The sequence below is a fragment of the Numida meleagris genome, chromosome Z, assembly GCF_002078875.1.
Source record: "Numida meleagris isolate 19003 breed g44 Domestic line chromosome Z, NumMel1.0, whole genome shotgun sequence".
Lineage (NCBI taxonomy): Eukaryota > Metazoa > Chordata > Aves > Galliformes > Numididae > Numida > Numida meleagris.
In genome coordinates this window covers 7,164,050-7,182,537 of record NC_034438.1, presented here as the reverse complement: position 1 = coordinate 7,182,537, position 18,488 = coordinate 7,164,050, and the positions used below count along the sequence as shown (strand labels likewise).

General features: G+C 39.2%; 1 protein-coding gene across 7 annotated transcripts in view; it reads left to right on the top strand.

Annotated features, from left to right (window-relative positions):
* Positions 1-18,488, top strand: part of KIAA1328 (KIAA1328 ortholog) — a 179,740-nt gene that overhangs the window by 148,086 nt on the left and 13,166 nt on the right. For all 7 annotated transcript variants that reach the window (XM_021379504.1, XM_021379500.1, XM_021379499.1 and 4 more), the window contains one exon: positions 4,007-4,115. In XM_021379504.1, the coding sequence (XP_021235179.1) occupies positions 4,007-4,115 (109 nt within the window). The remainder of the gene's footprint in view (positions 1-4,006; positions 4,116-18,488) is intronic.

Genomic DNA, 18,488 nt, shown 5'->3' with positions numbered 1-18,488 from the left:
CTATATAAATGTTAAGCATTATGAATATTACTATTATTCAATTCATAAAGATTTCTTTCATGATTATCAACCTAGATTTCCCTTTGCTTACTTTCATTCCATTTCTACTTGAACCAGACTCAACAGCTTTTCTTCATACTTAGTATTCAAACTTTCAGAAATGTAGGCTGCTGTATTTCCCCACTCTTTATGATTTAGTTTTCTGTTTCTCAAGTAGAAATATTCAGCTATTAGAATTTTCTCAAAAGTGTACTTAACCTACTTTAAATCATTCTTATACCAAGTTAACAGAATAGGAAATAGTATTCTTAGTGTTACCATTCAGATGGCATTGGTAACTGCTTTGTGGGTAGCTAGCCTTGCAAGCTTATATCTAGTTTATTTTTTGCTATTCGTTGCTACTCCAGGCTCTCTCTATGCATTGATATCAGAATTTAGATTACTCTCACCATATACGAGCTTTCTTTTTCCAGGTGAATGTGTCTATTCTTTTTCCGTGTCCCTTAGTTCTCTAGGTCATCTGTAACTTTTCCAGTCTCATACTGTCTTCCAGCACCTGGAAATCTAATTAATTTGCTGTCATTTGCATCACCCCAGTTCTCTACGACTTTTCATAAATAATTACCAGTCACTTCATAAATTCATTAACTAATTCTGTTTAGCCATGAAATATATATCCTTCAGACTAAAGATTTTCTATCTTTTTTTTCCCCTTGATAATTTCTTTTCATCAGCTTTATATAGCAGTATTTGCCAATATTCATTTTCTTTATTTTTTATACTATATTTTAAAATTATTAGTAGTTTGACCATTTTAGGATCATTATTGATTTAATCTTCTTCATATATTAATAGACCTGCTTTCTCTTTTGTGCTTCTTTTCCCTCAGTAGACTTGTCTGCTTTTCTCAAGATGTATTTTAAAACATTTTTTTGTTTGTATATGCACTTATTCAAGATCTCTTGCTACCCTTGTTTTATCTCCGCAGTCTAACAGCATCAATATATTATTACTTAGCCCCTTTTCTTGTTTTTCATTTCTGGCCTTGGTAATATTTTCAAATGTAGGTCTTTCAACAGTTCCCTTGAGGTTATATTGGCCACTTCTGAGTCCGTATATTTTCTTTTTCAGAGAAATACATCTACTTTGTTTTGAATGTAGTATGTTGACAGTGTGCCAGCCTTTCCTCGTACCAGGAATTGAATATATTCTCTCATGGTCTCTAGGTTTTTATTACTTCAGTATTAGTTTCTTAAGATCCAGCTGCCTCATTCCACTGTCACATGAAAAGACTTCTAAATCTCTCTTATTCAGTCCTGAAGCCAAAAGTCTAAGCAAGAAGCTTCCAGTCTTTATACGCATACCCACTCTTCTTATCATGGTTTGGCACACTCTCAAGTAACCAGGGACACCCAATCAACATATATCCCCACAATATTTCTAACAGTTTCTTTACTGATAATTAACTGTTCATTAGGTGAGCTTTTTTCACTACATAGTGTTGAAGCACAGTGCACTGTAGCAGGACAACAATAACCTATCTCTTTGTTAGCTTTCCGAGAATATACATTAAAACATGTTGTTTTACTAGATTGTAGGCATGTATTTGTATACTTCTTAAATCAAAATAATATTTTAAATAATCTTGTTGATGTCTGTAAATTTTGCACTGAAGCTGGAGCTCCAACCTTGATGCACTGCTTCAGCATGCATGAATGGTAGATAAACTTGCTGTTCACAGAGCTGAGAGATATTTAGGCATGACAGAATTACTTAAAGAGCTAAATACTGATTTGGTTTTGATTTTTGTTTAGACTTGTAGTTTTCCCCATATTTACTTTTTATTTAAGTCACATTGAATAGTCACTGCTAGTTAGGATATATTTTTAAAAAGCAATCCCAGAGGCTTACTTACTCGATCCAATTATCCCTAACTTGCCTGTTCTAATTGTCACTGACTACCTGCATGCATCCTGTCTAGCTAAATCATATCTATAAAACTTAGTTCTGAGGTGGATAGATGAAGGCTAGAATATGGGTGACAATTTGTCTGGAATATCATCCTCATAGGGTTGTGGTCAGTCCAGATGGCAGCCAGTTGCTAGTGAAGTCCATCAATGGTTTATGCCAGGACTGATGCTGTTTAACATTAGCAATCTCAACAGTGGTACAGGATGCACCTTTAGCAAATCTGTAGGCAGCACCAGCTGGGGATGTTAAGGAGCAGTGGTCCCAAGATGGAACCCTGGAGAACACCACTCATGTCCAGCCTCCACCTGGACATAGAGACATTGACTGCAACCCTCTGGCTGTAACCGTCCAACCAATTTCTTATCCATCAAACAGTCCACCCTCTGAACCCATATCTCTCCAATTTAGAGATAAGGATGTGGTGTGGGAGCATGTCAAAAGCCTTGCAGAAGTCCAGGAAGATGACATCAGTTGCCCTTCCTTTGTCCACTGATGCTCTCACTCCATTGCAGAAGGCCAATAGGTTGTTCAGGCACAATCTGCCCTTGGTGAAGGTGTGCTGGCTGTCTCAGATCACCTCCTCATCTTGCATTTGGTTTAACATGTTTTCCAGCGGGATCTGTTCCATGACCTTCCCAGGCACAGAGGTGAGGCTCTCTGGCCTGTAGTTCCCCAGGTCTTCCTTTCTCCCTTTCTTAAATTGAGAGTGATGTTTCCCTTTATCCACTTACTGGGGGCTTTATGTAACAGCTATGACTTTTCAAATACAATGGAGAGCGGCATGGCAACCACATCAGCCAGTTCCTTCAGGACCATGGGATGCCTGTTGTCTGTTCCCATAGATTTGTACACATTCAATCTCATGAGGTGGTCTTGGACTTGCTTTGCTCTTACTCTGGGAAGGATTTTGCTCCCCTGGCCCCTGCCTGGAGATTGTTGAATACTTCAGTCTTTTCCATGTCTGTTGAAGCCAGACACATGAAGTACAGGGAGGGGCTGAGAAAGGTGGATGCATTCAGCCTTAGGAGAAAATCCAGCACAGATCTTCCTGCTTTCTTCAGTTACGTTGTGAGACACTGTAGATAAGAGGAAATGAGACCTTTCTTAAAGGTGCCGATCGGCAACAAGTAAGAGAAAACTGTAACAAGTTACAACTCAGGAAATTAATTTTTTTAGTATTTTTAAAGACTGGTCAGGCACTGAAATGGCCTGCCCAGGGAGGTGGTGGAGTCACCATCCCTGGTGGTGTTCAGGAGGCATCTGGATGAGGTGCTACGAGATATTATTTAGTAGCTTAGCTGGTAGTAATGATGATAGAAGGATGGTTGGACTAGATGATCCTGTAGGTCCTTTCCAAGCTTGTGATTCTATGATTCTATGGTTTTGGCTGGCTATTACAGAAAATGGTTTTCACTTTGAGGGTGGTGAAGCACTGGAACAAGATGCACAGAGAAGCTGACTCACCATCAGTGGCCATACTCAAAACCTAGCCAGATAGGTCCCTTGAAAACCTGATCTTGATGGTTCTGCTTTGAGTGGAGGTTAGACTACAGGACCTCCAGGCTCCATCTTTCAACATCAACAATTTTTTAATTTGAGGATTTCCAGGGAAAGAAAGGAATGGACTTGCTGTTCTATTTTATTGAAAGCAACATATTGTTATAGTGGTAGTTATATGCACACAGACACAAAAAGGTTTCATAAGAGGTTATGAGAGCTGTATCTGTGAAAAAAGCTGGATCCTGTGGCTTAGTGTATGTAATGGTAATAGTGCAAGTCTGTCCAAATTTGGACAGTAAGACAAAGGCTATAATGTATGTCTTATTATACCTACCTGATTTCACGTGGTGATCTTGAAATGAATGGTATGCATGGTACTGTCAACTGATAGCAAATCTTTGATTGCTACTTCATTGTGTATAAAACACTCCAAAAAAACTTGCTACTTTTAGTCCTGATGTTCTGCAATAATGCAGAATCATGAAATAGTTGTCCAAAGCTAACTAGTCTCTAATATCTTCACTTTGTTCCACAGGGACAGCTTCAGCACGTAGGGAGGATGTGGCCACATCTCCTGCACTGATGGGCAGCAGCAAAGAGCTCGTAACCACAGCCACATCACCAATCCAGCATGACATTTCACGGTAAGCTTCTGGGTAATCTCTGGTTTAAGATTCTGCAAACGCAACTATCAAATTCTCCTAGATGCAGGGAAGTGGCTGAATTTCTATGATATTTCATGTTAGCACAAGATGGATAATATAAACTAAAAACTGACCTATCCTTTTGACATTTATAGTAAGCCTTAAATTGCTTGTTAGAATAAGAAAAGCAGGAATATGCCAAGTTCCAACATTTTAATTTTACTTAGAACAGAAAGTATTTTATGTTCCAAGTACCGACACATTAGATACATTTATAAATAATTTGAATGGATGGTGTTAACCCTTGTTAGGCTTTAAATCCACTTGAAGATTTTAGTCCCCCAGTACTCCCCCTTCCCCCCAGTATTTTATCAAATGGCATTTCTTTTAAAATGTTTTATACCAGAGTTATTTCTTGTTTAATGACAAGCAACAAAATCACATTAAGTCAGCAATTCCTGATTATGCTATATATCTGCACTAAATGCGCTGGAAAAGCAGCATTATCACTTCTGCTCCAATGAAGAAACAGAAAGCAGCACTGTTGTTACACTTTAGAGTCTAAGAACAACTTGCCTTTTAGGACAGGATTACAATGCTAGTGGTAAATGCCTAGAAAAACAACATACAGTCCTTGCTTTTCTTTAACATATCCCACATTTTATTATAATAAAATCTTTAGTTAAGCAACAGAGTAAATGCAGATTAAAGTATGAATTTGCTATATTTTACATTGTTAGATGAGTCTGTGCAGTGGGATGACAAGACTGTACGGCCATTCATAAGAAGAGTTAAATGTTTCTTGGAGAATGAGAGGGCTTGAGTTAGATTTAATCTTTTCTTGGCCCAGTGGACTAGGAAAATGTATTCTTGATATCATTCCTGTATATTTGGCAGCAGCTGGCAGTTTATTTCTATCTTTTGAGAGAACGTGCAATATATAATAGGTGAAAAACCACTATCAATATTGACAAATTTGTACTTACTTGCTATGGAAACACTTTTTTTTTTCTTCTGAAGGAAAAGATGATAATTCTGGGAGGACTTAAGAACTGAGATAGATTGGTCTCTGTTTCCCACAAGTAACAGCATGTTTAGGCAAACAGAAACCACAAGATTGCCTTAGCATTTCTCTCAGAAGCAAGGGTTACCTTTGCAAGCTGGTAATATCGGATAAAGAGTGTGTAAAGTTACTGCTTGATACCATCTAATAGTGATAAGTTAAGATTCTATTCAAGCACTAAGGAGTAGATATAATTATTCACATCATACAACAACTGCACGGAAAAAGGAATTTTATTCAAGAGGATTGATGGTCCATTCATTTCCACAGAGGGGAGTAAGATAATTGTTGAAATATGCTGTTAGAAATCATATCAGATAAAGCGATCAGTAAAAAATCTGATTAGCTGTCATTTTTAAAGGTTTATTTTACCAGTTGATGGCAAATTCTGAAAAATCCTGTATTGGGGGGGCTTTCTCCCATGCTCACCAGCTTCCTTTCTCTCTGTTGCTGCTGTAAATATAATTGACCAGCTTAAGCAGCCATGTTGTGCTTTCCCTTACTCATGGCCTTCTCTAATTGAAAATGGTAAATGGACAAGTATTTTTGTGGAGACCTAAAGCTGATCCTATCCTTCATCAAAAAACCTGCTTGACCAGCAGGTCAGTCTCAATTTATCACTGAATGGTTATAAGCTTAGACTGCAGGTTTAACTAACTAAATTAATCAATATTGAGAATTATTGCTGCTTTTGTGCCACTAAAGTTAGGGTTTGTCAGCATGTTCGTTATAATCCCTGATTTGGAGGGGGTTAACAGCTTAACCACAACAGTTGGCGTGAGATGGAAACTTGCTGCACAAAGCCCAAGCCGAACAGCAAATTTATTTATTCAGCAGTACATGTAAATCTAATTACTTTTGACTCTTTAAATTTATAGGACTAGATTCAACTCGTGTTTGTGCCAGCTTTAACTAGCACAAACCCTGGCGCACAGCAGTAGCAGCATTGGAAAGTTTGCCAGGGAGAAGGTGTTGGAAAGTGACAGAAGCTCCCTGCCAGAGCGAGGCTTTAGGGTGCTCACTCAGCTTCTGGGAGGGCTGGCTGGATCAGCAGGCACGGCAGGTAGAAGATGTGTTGGCTTGATAGCCTTTCTTGGCAGAGCTCAATGGAGACTTCAGCGTGTGTTACAACTACCTTGTGCTTCAGGAAGAATCACTGCAGTGCTTTCTTTCTCTCTCTCACTGAGTCACCTCTGGGTCAAGAAGTAGGCATCCTGAGAAGATAAAGGTGTGTGCTCCAAAATTCTTAGGGCTAGACCAGTGGAAGTGTCGGACTTTCAGAAGGAATGTGCACAAGCTCGCTTCAGTGCTGCCTCTGAAAGAAAACTATTTCTTTATCTGGCGTCCTGAGTTAGGCTAATAGTGAATTTGTTTGCCCATCATGCTTTAACGCTTGCCTGTGGCTGATTTTCATAACACAGCCAAGCATTACATGTTTGGTTACCTAGTGTTGTTAAGCCAAGTGTCTACACCTGCATGAGCCCCTTGAAAATATGCTCACAGCAGGTCTGGAAAGCTTTTTTATTCCATGTGCTTATTTATCTAGATCAAAGCCAGCGTATTTGGAAAAAAATCATAGGCAAAGTTTGGACTCTGAAGAGTAAGTTCTGTTCTTTACCCCTAAAGCATTGTTCCTCTGACTATTTAAAATATAGCTTTTTGGTGACCAGGGACATCTCTTCCATAACTGTTGTTTGCCTAGAAGCAAGGCTCTGTTCTTTTGGCTGTGAAGGGAGCTGGAAAGAGTAGGTAGCGGCATTTATATGCTTTCATTCAGTAATGAGAAAGTTTTTACATAAACCAGATCTTACCTCAGGTAACATCAGGTAATAATTTCAGCAAAACAAATGTTGTGTTGCAAAACAGAAATTAAACTGTTCTAAATCAAAATATTAAGTTGCACTTTTTTCGAAAAAAAGAAGCATTGCAAATTGTGCATTGTGAAAGACCATTTAATTAGACTGCAGCCTTGGTGCAATTGTCAGGCTCTCCCCACGTGGAAACAGTTGTACTGTCAAGTTTGGCACAGTACGTCCTATAACACTGCAGATAATCAAGCACTTAAAAAGACACAGGCAAAGGTTGTTCTGCTCCCCATGAAACAGATAATTCTCCCGTAGCATTTTTCATTTTGGGCATCTAAGGAGAAAATTTAAGAACAGTTAAGTAAATTAAGGGATTGAGTGATAGTCTGGGATTTCAGCATTAAGCCTATGTTTTCTTGCTGCAGTTTTAAATCGGAGCTTCAGCACTACCTGAATGCTTTGTCTTGGAATGAAGTTTTCTGAAGCCATTAAAATAAGTGATTTAGAAGCTCCTGCAATAGGAATGCTATATTTGAACTGCATTATTATCTGTAGGCTACAGCGGCCTGTTGGAGTTCTTATAAACAGATTGTATTGCGTAAATCTGTGTTAAGGGACATTTTAAAAACAAAACTATTTACCCAATTGCCCAGCACATCTCAGGTGAATGTGTATTCCGGGACTTTTAAGCAAATTAATATCTGAAGTAAAATATAATGTGCAGAGTTATAAACTTAATAATGCACACTGGAATAGTATTGAGCAGATCTGTTATGCTGAGTATTAGGAAATACAACAGTGATGAGATTTAGTCTTTTGTCTTACTTACACCTCTCAAATCTACGCATGTTGGATGCTTGAATGTGGCTCTGCTCTTAAGACAATGCAGTGAAGTTTCTTCTCCTGTAGCGTCTAAGCAAGCGCTGCCAAAGAAATAGATTATATTTCCCTTTAGAATGATTCGATATTCAGAAGGAGGACAAGGAGGGCAAAACTTCCATTCCAGATCTAACTAATGAGCATTTAAAGGAATTAAAAGTGTGTCTGGAGTGGGGTGCTGAGCTAGGTGATGAACATGATAGGATACACAAGTTTTGCCTACTCCCTGTGAGAGCCAGCAGCACAAAAAGTCCAATATAGTTCCATATGCAAGTGATAAAACCAGACGTTGGCAAATTAATCTCTCTTATTCACAGTGTAGGTTGTTAATTGTTCTCTCTGCTGGCTGTCGATATAATGTGAAATTTTCATTCCCTATTCAAGATGGAAAAAGTTGTGGCTGAAAATGTTAACATTTGCATTTTTATTTGTTGATTTATTTAAAGGACAGCCTCTCTTACAGCAATCCATCACTCAGTGACACCCCAAATATGAATAATGTATTGTAGACTTGCGGTTACAATGTGTAATAAGTGCCAGAGACAGTAGAAGAATGTTAACTATGTTGCAAATGTAATATTTATCGACTCATAGTTTATTGCTTTCGAGGTTCAATAATACTGACCACAGGACATTAATATCACTTATCTTGATTTTAGTTGGGCACCTCTGTATGTAGAAATAACCCATCTATCTCATACTTACAAAATAAATGTGAAATTTACAGCACTTTGTAAGAAGTGCATTATAGGTTTCGTTGCTTAGTGCTCACAATTCTCCTTTTCTGCCTTCTCATTTACTTACATCTAACATTGATCCCACTCCAATTGCCTGACCCAGCTGGTGAGCACCTCAGCACTCTTCTAGAGGCTTTATTTACTGGCTGTATTATGATCTTGTGCATTTGCTGGTGTTGGACCATCTCTCTCTTCCTGCTAAAGATCAGTATGAAAAGAGACTGATAGATAGTGTTCTTCTTTCTGAAAAGACCTTGGCTGAAAGGCTAAAACAGACGTAATTTCTCTTTTGAAACTATGTGTGTACAAAATCATCTCTTTCAGAGGAGCGTGACTATCAGTAAGAGAACTGTTTAAGATGGCCAACAGTTGTCCTTATAGACATGGCATATATTTACAGAGAAATTTTTAATAAATAAATAGAAACACATTTAGAATATAAATACAGAACAATTTGGGAAGATTCTGGTTGAAATTTCAGGCTCTATTTTTAAAATCAGGGTTTTTTTTAATACATTACAGAAGGAAAAAAAAAGCCCAATAAGGTTATTCTATGGTAGCAAGTCAGTTTGTGGTAATCATTTGCATCTTCAGTCTTTGCTCCAGAATTTTACTTCAGGTACTGATACAAACAGAAGGAACAGTACTCCTTACCTAAATTCTTCTGTTACGACCACTAAAAGCTTTGAACCTGCAGATGTGAAATGCAGATGGGAACCCAGGACTGGGATCAAAACCAAATTTAACAATGCAAGATTTCAAACTTGTGTTGAAATCACATTTTACCTGTGAAGCTTGACTCTTGGGAAGCTTGGAATTGGGTTCAGCCATGAAAATGATAAACCTTGATTATATTTTGTGCGATAGACATCAAGTAAATTTTGAAATGACATTCTATATTTACATCTGAGGTTATCAAATTTAACACATCATCAGATTCTTTTTCTTTGCTGTGTGTAACAGGAGCACCTATTTGTGTCAAAGTAGCCTCCCTAATAGCTGCTTTGTGATCGCAGATTTGTATGTCCGTTGCTGACAATGAAAATCGTATTGGGAAGTTTAGACTTGCAGTGCAAAGGGATTAATGTTAATTAGCAACTGTTGGCTGTAATTGTCACCCTCATTAAAATGCAGAATTATGTATTTCTTAGTTATAAATAACCTTTCTAATTGTACTTGATGTATGCCAGTTTAATCAAAAAGTACACTTGCAAACAGGTAGATATTTGCATTAATCTAGCACTGGATCTTTCAGTCTCTTTTGATCATCTTTTATTCCAAAGTTGAGTTGTTGGGGGAGGTCTGTTACAGCTACGTATTTACACATTTTTTTATTCAGCTATGCGGATCTGACAGGATTTTGTATTAAAATGGGGGGAAATGTCTTCTGGGAATGTTCAGTGCGACAGAAAACGTGTCAGTTTTGAAGTAGTTGGCAAGGTTTCCATCATTCAGTGGTATGACAATAAGTTGATTGTAGTTTGAAAGTAATAATAAGCAAAGCAAAATAGACTACAAATCATATTATGAAGCTAACTGAACTTCTTAGGTCTGTTTCTTACCATCATTTTCATTGTTATCTTAATTACTTTTTGCACTTTTTTTCCCCTATTGCTTTTGCAGGTTCTCAAGAGCCATGTTAAATCTTACATGAACGTTGGTTTGCTGGATGTGATTCTCATTTGTATTTGTAATCACAACAGTGAAAAGTTAGTCTCAAAATTCTCAATATTTGCAGATTCATTCTGTGTCTTGCTGTGCCCCTTTGTTAAAAAAAAAACAAAACACGGTCTTTTGACTGTTGTTTTTTGTTTCCACTGGAACTCTGTGCGCTCAGTGTCGTAGCTTTTAAACATTTTCCAGGAACTGCTGTCATGGCAGTTTCTGCAGAGCTTGACAAATTAAGACCAATCTTGGTTACTCTCTTATGGCTCTGTAAGGAACTGTTCTGCATGATTCCCTTCCTAGCGCTGCATTCACTTCTCCTTCCAAAGAGACCTCTCCTTTTTTTTTTTTTATATATTTCTTTTTTTTTCTTTGAAATAAAAGGAATTGAATAATAATAACATATACCTCATATACATAACATCTAGCCGTTCTCCCACAATATGACTCTCATACTTCCACCACATTGCTTCTGTGCTTATCCCCTTTCTCTCCTTCCTTTGCCTGCCTGGAATATTCAGGCTGTAAACTCCTCAGAGCAGGATCCTGGCACAGTGAATCTCTGTGCTTGGTTGGTCCACATAATAACGATGATTAACTGTGATGCTAGTTTAGTTAGGGTAGAATTCATCTTGCTTGTCTTGAGACGACTGAGCTAGTTACCCCCAGCTCATTTTATGGCCGATGACTTATTTTAGGATCAGTTAAATCACCTTTTGGTGATGCCTGTCTTCCTGTGGACTGTAAAATAAGCCTAGAGTAACATGCACTGACATCTTATTCCTCTTGTAGCTGAATATGTGGAACTAAAAATAAGTTGTTTGTCATTTTTGCGTTGATTATGTATTGAAGGCAAATGCAGGGTTAACCTATGTGCTGCATGGTCTGTGCCTTGGTTATTAATACAATTTTAATACGTGTGTTATAAATCAAAGGGCTTGGGTACTGAGAGCTCTGGGAGAGGGAGTGCGGGTGTACAGCATCTTCCTTAATGGCACACGAGCTTGTGATATGATAACGTGGTTCAATAAAAATTCTTGCATCTCTGTTGCTTAAGGACATTAACTAACACTTTATATAGTTGGATGTGCCCCATTTCCAGGACTGGTTTTTAATGTACCTTTTTTTCTTTCTTCATCATATTCTAATTCTCTGTCTCAGAGAATTAGAATGAAGACCTCCAGCTCTTGTTTTTTGTACCATGAACAGTGTAGTATCATCATCTCATTAGTTGTCCTTTCTCTAGACCACTTATGAATGCACTATAGAGTTTATGCCCTAACATGTTTCTGTGATGCTCCATGGGTGACCTCTCTGGCCACTTTCCATTGGACCAATTTTAGTGTTATCTGTTTATTTCTCATCTTTGACAGTTAGACAGACTCTTGAACAGTTATCTATCCATTAATGGATTTTCCTCTTAGCTTATGACAACTTTTGAGTCTTTGGTATTAGATTTGCTGAAAATCTTTCGGAACTGTAGATAAACTTCATAAACTGTATTTTTCTTTTCCAGTTGCATAACAATTTTACAAATCTAGTAGAGATTTCCAATGGATTATGACTAAATATACTTTTTACCAATAGATCAAGTTTGTATTAGGAAAGTTTCTTTACTGTAGTTTCTATCAGTCTGCTTGTTCTAAACTCCAGAGTTCTTCATTTTTAGATTTGTGTATTACTGCGGATCATTTTGAAAAGAAATGTTATATTTGCCAATTCTGACTGCCTCACAACTGAGGCTGTTTTAGGCAGTTATGTCATAGTTAATACCTTACAGTTAGTAGTTCAGCTATTTCATCCCTAGGCTCCCTCAGAAGCTCGAGCGAATACCAGCTGATCCCAGCAGCTTATTATTGTTCATTCTGTTTATTTGTTCTGTAATGTATTTGTATGACGCCTTCACTTGTGATAAATCGTCCACCACATCCTCTTTGGCATCAGGAACTTCATGGTGAATAGCCTTTTCTGCAATGGCTTTGTCACCCTTAAGTGGTCCTGTATAAGTTTACCTCCTCTAGGCTTTAACTGATACTCAGACTTCCTATTTTTGTGTATTAATGCTTTTTGTAGAATAGAGTCATAGAGAATCCTGAGTTGGAAGGAACCCAGAAGGATCATTGAGTCCACCTCCCGGTGCCTGATCACCCCCATGCTGCAGCAAGGGGATTGTTAAAGTCAATTTACAGGTCTTTGCTGCAGCTGAAAGCTCCAATTTCTGCTGTAAGGTGTGACTTTTATTCTCTTCCTAGAACACATTTCTTTTTCAAGAACACATGCTATTGAATATTGGTAATTTTGGCTTTGTGGCATGCTGTCACTGTAGCAATAAAGTTAGCTCCTCAACTTTTAGATAATCTTAAAGGTTTGGGGTTTTTTTCTTTGTTTGGTTTTGTGTGTTGTGTTTTTTTTTTCACTTCAGATTTCATTATAGATACTGATTAGGTTTAGCATATACATTTCTTATTACAACTTGCTTCTAGCTCCTAGGTAATTTAGGGTCATGTATAATAATTTTGATCTGTTTTGTGTTGTTTGTGAGGTTGTACTTCATTTATGACCCTCTGCAAGAAAAAAAGCAAAATTATTTCTTGTAGTCTGATTGTGTTGGGGAGAAATAATTTGAAAACATAATGGAAAATTAAGCATTCACTGACCATAAATTGTCCTGTACAAAGTTATCTCTCTCTGTTTTAGTAGTGGTGCCTTAAGTATTGTTTCTCTCCTTCTTCATAACCATAAGCTTTAAAGAGTTTTGTTTTGATATGTACAGCCAGAAAGCAGAGTGAAAAATTTGCTTTCAAAGTTCTTTTTCTGTTAAAAAATAAATAAATAATGATAACAAAAAAGACATTCTAGAGTACTAATATATAATTTATGTATTTAAAATCTTTTAAGTGAGATTCCCAAAGCCTCTAATGCCATTGTACTTTTAACTTTCATTTTTGCTTCATCTGCATTGAATCATCTTTTACTACTTAAAACAGAAATTGAGTTTATTGAAACATTTCAGTTCTGATTATTTTTTAATAAAGATGAAGAAGTCTAACCTAATGAAATCACTGGAATGAAATGAGAAAAAAATGTAAAAAAATTAATAAGCTGGAGACTTGAAGATTGTATTAAGTCGCATTTGGGTGTATGTTTCTATGTGCGTACTGTCCTGGATCGGTAGGGTGAGAAACATGCCACGTCAGGAATGACCTCTGCACCGTGAGATGGGCTTTTCCTGTTCCACTTCCATGAGTGGCACGCACCTCTTTCATTACCAGTAGCACTGGTGTGCGTGCCTCTGATCACGAGATCGTGCTTTGAGATGAGCTGCAGTGCTGATGGCAGATTTTTTTTCCCCATAGTTCAGACCCATTAATATATTTTGTCGAATGCACGCGCATCGGTCAGTCTACCTGGTATCTGTGAAACATCATAATGTACAAGCAGCTTTTTGATTTATGAGTTCGCAGACTTTTTCATACTCTTGGAAATGCAATGCGTCCTGCTCCATGCAGATTATCTGATAATTCAGTGTTGCAGTGTGTAAGGTATATGACTTCCTTTGCAAGACTCAAGTCTGATGCACGAAGTTCTTTTGTTGTATCCATGCCCCTGCACGTGGATCTGCCAGGGAATTTTACAGTCCCCATTTTTGTTCCCATGACCTTGTCCTTTCCAAATAGCCTGTGTTGTTCCAGTGCTGCTTTTCCTTTTTCACTCTAAGAGATGAAGCAATTCCTAGAAGGACTTTAACAGTGCTCCAGCTGCTGCTCATCCCAGCTTGACTCTGCTAATTGCTCTGTGCATCCCTGCTCCTATCCATATGCTTGGAATTTGGAGCCTGCACATCCACCTCATTCAGAGACAGCAAACTGATCTGGTAAGAGAGATGTCCTCTCCCTCTCCCTTCCTTGCCAAGCTCAAATCCCTTTCAGTGTTTCTCCTATCTCCTAATGGCATCTCAGCTCCTGGATTTCTAGGTGTGAAAGAGAAGCGTGCTTTCTTACCTCAGCCTGCAGTGACAGCTAGATACAGCTGTGATGAGCAGCTTAAGCAGCGTCTGGATCACCAGAATGTACAGCCCTGTTGTAATTACCCACACCACTCTCTTGCTTTCACTCCTTCTGTTTTGTTACGAACTTTTTAGCAGCAGACCATTCCTACCAGTGCGCAAACCGTAACATCACATGACTTTACTCAAACCAGAAGATTTTTGTGCCAAGGTTGTAACATTGTATCATTACTTCATTGTATCTGTGTGAAAATTTTAATTTCACGCCCTGCGGACTTCACTGTCTCTGTGCACTCTACTCGTGTTGTTGCATAGAAGGGTAAGTCCCTGGGTCACATTCATTTTGTAGCGCGCTCCTTTTTATTTTTTTTTTATTATTTTTATTTTTTTAAAGCAAGAGTTCTGTTTCCGTTGAGAGATCTTGCTGTAAAGTTAGCTGGAGATTTCTGCCGGAAAAATATCTGCAAGCTTAAAGTGCAGATACTAACCACATTTTTACTAAGTTTCTTAATGTGTGGATATGGATCTTCTTAAATATTTACATATATTTGTACGTATTTATATAGGGTTGCGTGCTACAGTGTGATGCATTTGTACATGAATAGATTCAAATGATTCGGTAAAGTATGTGGGGAAGGGAGCAAAACCCCATACCTAAATACATCATCATGTTTCTCATGCAGCCAGTTTGATTTTACTGAATTGCAAATCTTTCTGTGCAGAAGCCCTTGGTTAATGCATGGATTAGTTTATGGGGCTTTGCAGTTGCAGGCACTGGCAGTTCAAGCTTCCTTGGTTGCACCGTGCCTTTACTGTATGGACAAATGAGAGTTCAGTCCTTGGTAGTCCATCCTTGGTATTCACTCATACACTGTCATCAGGTTTAATATGTTTACTAAGAGAAAAATAGACCACTAAAAAGTCATAGAATGGCTCTGGGGATCATCTAAGCCAGCTGCTTGCTCAGAGCGGGGTCAGCTTGAGTTTCTGTTTGCACCCATTGCCTCTCATCCTTTCACTGAGAAGAAACTGGCTCTGCTTTCTTTCCCCCGCTAATCAAGTATTTGTGCGCACGGTAAGATCACCCTGAGTTGCCTTTGCTCCAGGCTGAGCAGTCCGAGCTCTCTCAGGCATTCTTTGCATGCCACATACTCCAATCCTTCAATTACCTTTGCTGCCTTTCATTGGACTCTCCCCATTGTGTCCATGTCTGTTCTGTACTGAGGAGCCCAGCAGCGGACACAGCTCTGCAGATGTATCCCACACACCCCGAGGAGACAGAAAGAATCATCTCCTTTGACCTGTTGGCAGTGCTGCCTTCTTGGCTGGCTTAGATTCATTTCTAAATATTAAACTCCCTGAAAGGAGGTTGTGGCAAGGTGAGGGTCGGCCTCTTCTCCCAGGTAGCAGCGACAGGATGAGAGGTGATGGCCTCAAGTTGCTCCTGGGGAAGTTCAGGTTGGATATTAGAAAAAATGTGTTCTCAGAAAGAGCGGTCAGGCTTTGGAACAGGCTGCCCAGGGAGCTGGTGGAGTCACCATCCGTGGGGGTGTCCAGGAAACGTGGAGATGTGGTATTGAGGGACGTGGATTGGTGGCATGGTGGGGATGGACAGACGGTTGGACTAGATGATCTTGGTGGTCTTTCCAACCTTAAAGATTCTATGATTCTATTTGGATTTTTGTCCAGTTCCTTCTCTGCAAAGCTGCCTTTCAGTCAGTCAGCCCTGGCATGTACCGGTGCCTGGGGTTATTCCTCCCCAGGTGCAGGACTTTGCATTTCCCATGGCTGAATGTTATGAGATGCTTGTGGGACTACTTCTCCTGCCAGCTGAGGTCCCTCTCTGAATACTTTCTTGCCATTTTCAGCCTTGCATTTATTCAGAATGTTATAGGAGCTTAGTATTAGTCCTGTAAGCCACTAAGCACTCTGCCTTATTTTGCAGTGTATCAATGACGTTATGTAGTTTCTGACAGAAGCGTGGACTATCCGCAGGTGTATGGTTATCGAAAAGTAATCCTGCAGAGCCCGAGATCATCCTCGCTACTTACTGCTGGGAATGAACAAACTAAAATTTCACTTCCCTGCCCATCTGTTCAGCAACCAAAAGTAGGTAATTTATCTCAGTGGGATGCCTACCACCTGTGTAAAGTTTTTGAAAGAGGTTGTTAGTGTGTGATGACTACGGCCAAGGGACACCAGGCCTGAGTGCCTCGTACTCTGTGCTTTACTGCTGGCTTTTTCTGTAGGGTGCCTTCTAACTTGGCACTTGCACAGTGTCAAGCCTATTGAGTGCCTGTGTCCCTATAAAGCTCGCGATGATGCCACCCGCTTTGCCACGCGGCATGCATTTGTGCCAGCTGTGTGCAACTCAACGCCAGCGGTCACCCCTCTTTGACATGCTAAACCAGGCACCACCACCACACTGAGCTTTTTTTACAGCTGTTTTATCTCAGTGGCTTCTCTTGAATTATGTATCCTCATCTTTGATGTATGAAATCTCAGCTGATTTAGAGATTACCCCAGAGAGTTCAGCAGCACACCTGGAAATGAATGGAGCACCAGATAGTCCCAACCCTTCCACCGCAGAGCAGGAGGTTTAACAGTGCAGAGCAGGAGGTTTTACAGCGATTGGGTACTGGAATACAATTTTTATGGGAGTGCTGTCTCATCATGTATGGTCTGCACCCAAGCAATCAGTACATTAGGATGCTGAGAATTCAAGCTCAGTTGCAACGTTTGCTCTCAGGAAAAGTGGAATGAGTGTGTTTTGAGAAAGAGCTGGTGTGTAAGGAGGTTGTGGGCGGTTCTGTTTGGGGTAGACACCAGTGGTTTCATTAGATAAGGGACCCAGAATTGTATGTGCCTCTGTCTGGGAGGTGAGCAGAACAGTGCCAGTGAATGCAAATCTGGCTGGAAAGCAGTTGCTGTCTGATGTGAGACGTCTGAGTACATTATGAAGGAAAAAGAAGCTACTGAGCGTAAACTACAAATATAATGTCAGCACAATACAGAATCACAGGGCATGTAAAACTTAACCGCTGTACCCTACAAAGCATACTTAAGTTTCTTCACTAGGAGTTGTGGTCACTCTGCTCCCAGCAGAAATTAGACTTTAGGTGAACTGCAGGATTCTATTCATTTCTCTTTTCCTAACATAACTGCCATAAAAGATTATGCCAGTTGCTATGCCACTACAATTAATGAAATTATATCAATTAAGAGCTTAGAGCAACAAGCAGAGCTCAAGTTTGTGGCATAGTCTGGACAGAAAATGGGCTTTTCGCAAGGCAAAATATGTCCATTCTCTGTATTTTAACCATTTACTGTACTTCAAATTTAAATATCTCCGGATTTCTGGGCAGCTTCGGCCCCATTAGCTCCCCTTCACACTATGCTGTAAAGCATCCTTTTCCTCCTGACTCTCCTGCTATGCACCCAGCTCATGACCAGAGAAGACCAGGACACTGTAATTTCTGGTAAATGTGCTTTTTAAAGTCAAGTCTCTGACCATCCACTTTCTGCTCACTACTTGGTTACTTCTGTCCTTTCTTTTTTACTCCCTGTTCGCCACCAAGGGATTGTTAGCTCAAGCAGAGAGGCTATCATCATGGCCTTGCTGTTCCATGGATCAGGAGCTGGAAGATGTCTGCATTTACCTCTGGAGTGCAGTTCTGACTGATGGGTTCTTATCAGGGTTGCCAAGTCCATCCATCCAATTGTCTATTTCTGTTTTGAACACCAAGCAACCATAAAGTTGAAAACCACGTTATATTTTTGGAATCTGAAATTTCAGACAATGCATTTATGAATTATTTATGGAAAATGTGTTTTCAGTAATGTGTGGCATAAAATGGAATGAATGCGTATCCATACTTGCCCTGAACTCTGCAAAGTGCATGCTAATAAACAGAATGATAACCTACCATCACTTTTGCCCTGTAAGATTTACAGTGCAAGCACTTTTTTGTGTGGTTTAATTCAAGTCAGTTTGTCAACTTTAAGCTCTAGTGTTTTGTTTTAAAGTACAACTTGGTGAGTGATTTTCTATTACTTACAGAAATCTAACTGCTTTTTTCCCCCTATTTCAACCAGAGTTAGTGTCTGTAAATTTTTCTAGTCATGCTGGCATAAAGCCACGCTAAGTTATGCTTTAATTCACAATTAGAAGGAAGTGGCAACTGTGCAGAGCAGCAAACCTCTCATTTAAAATGGCCA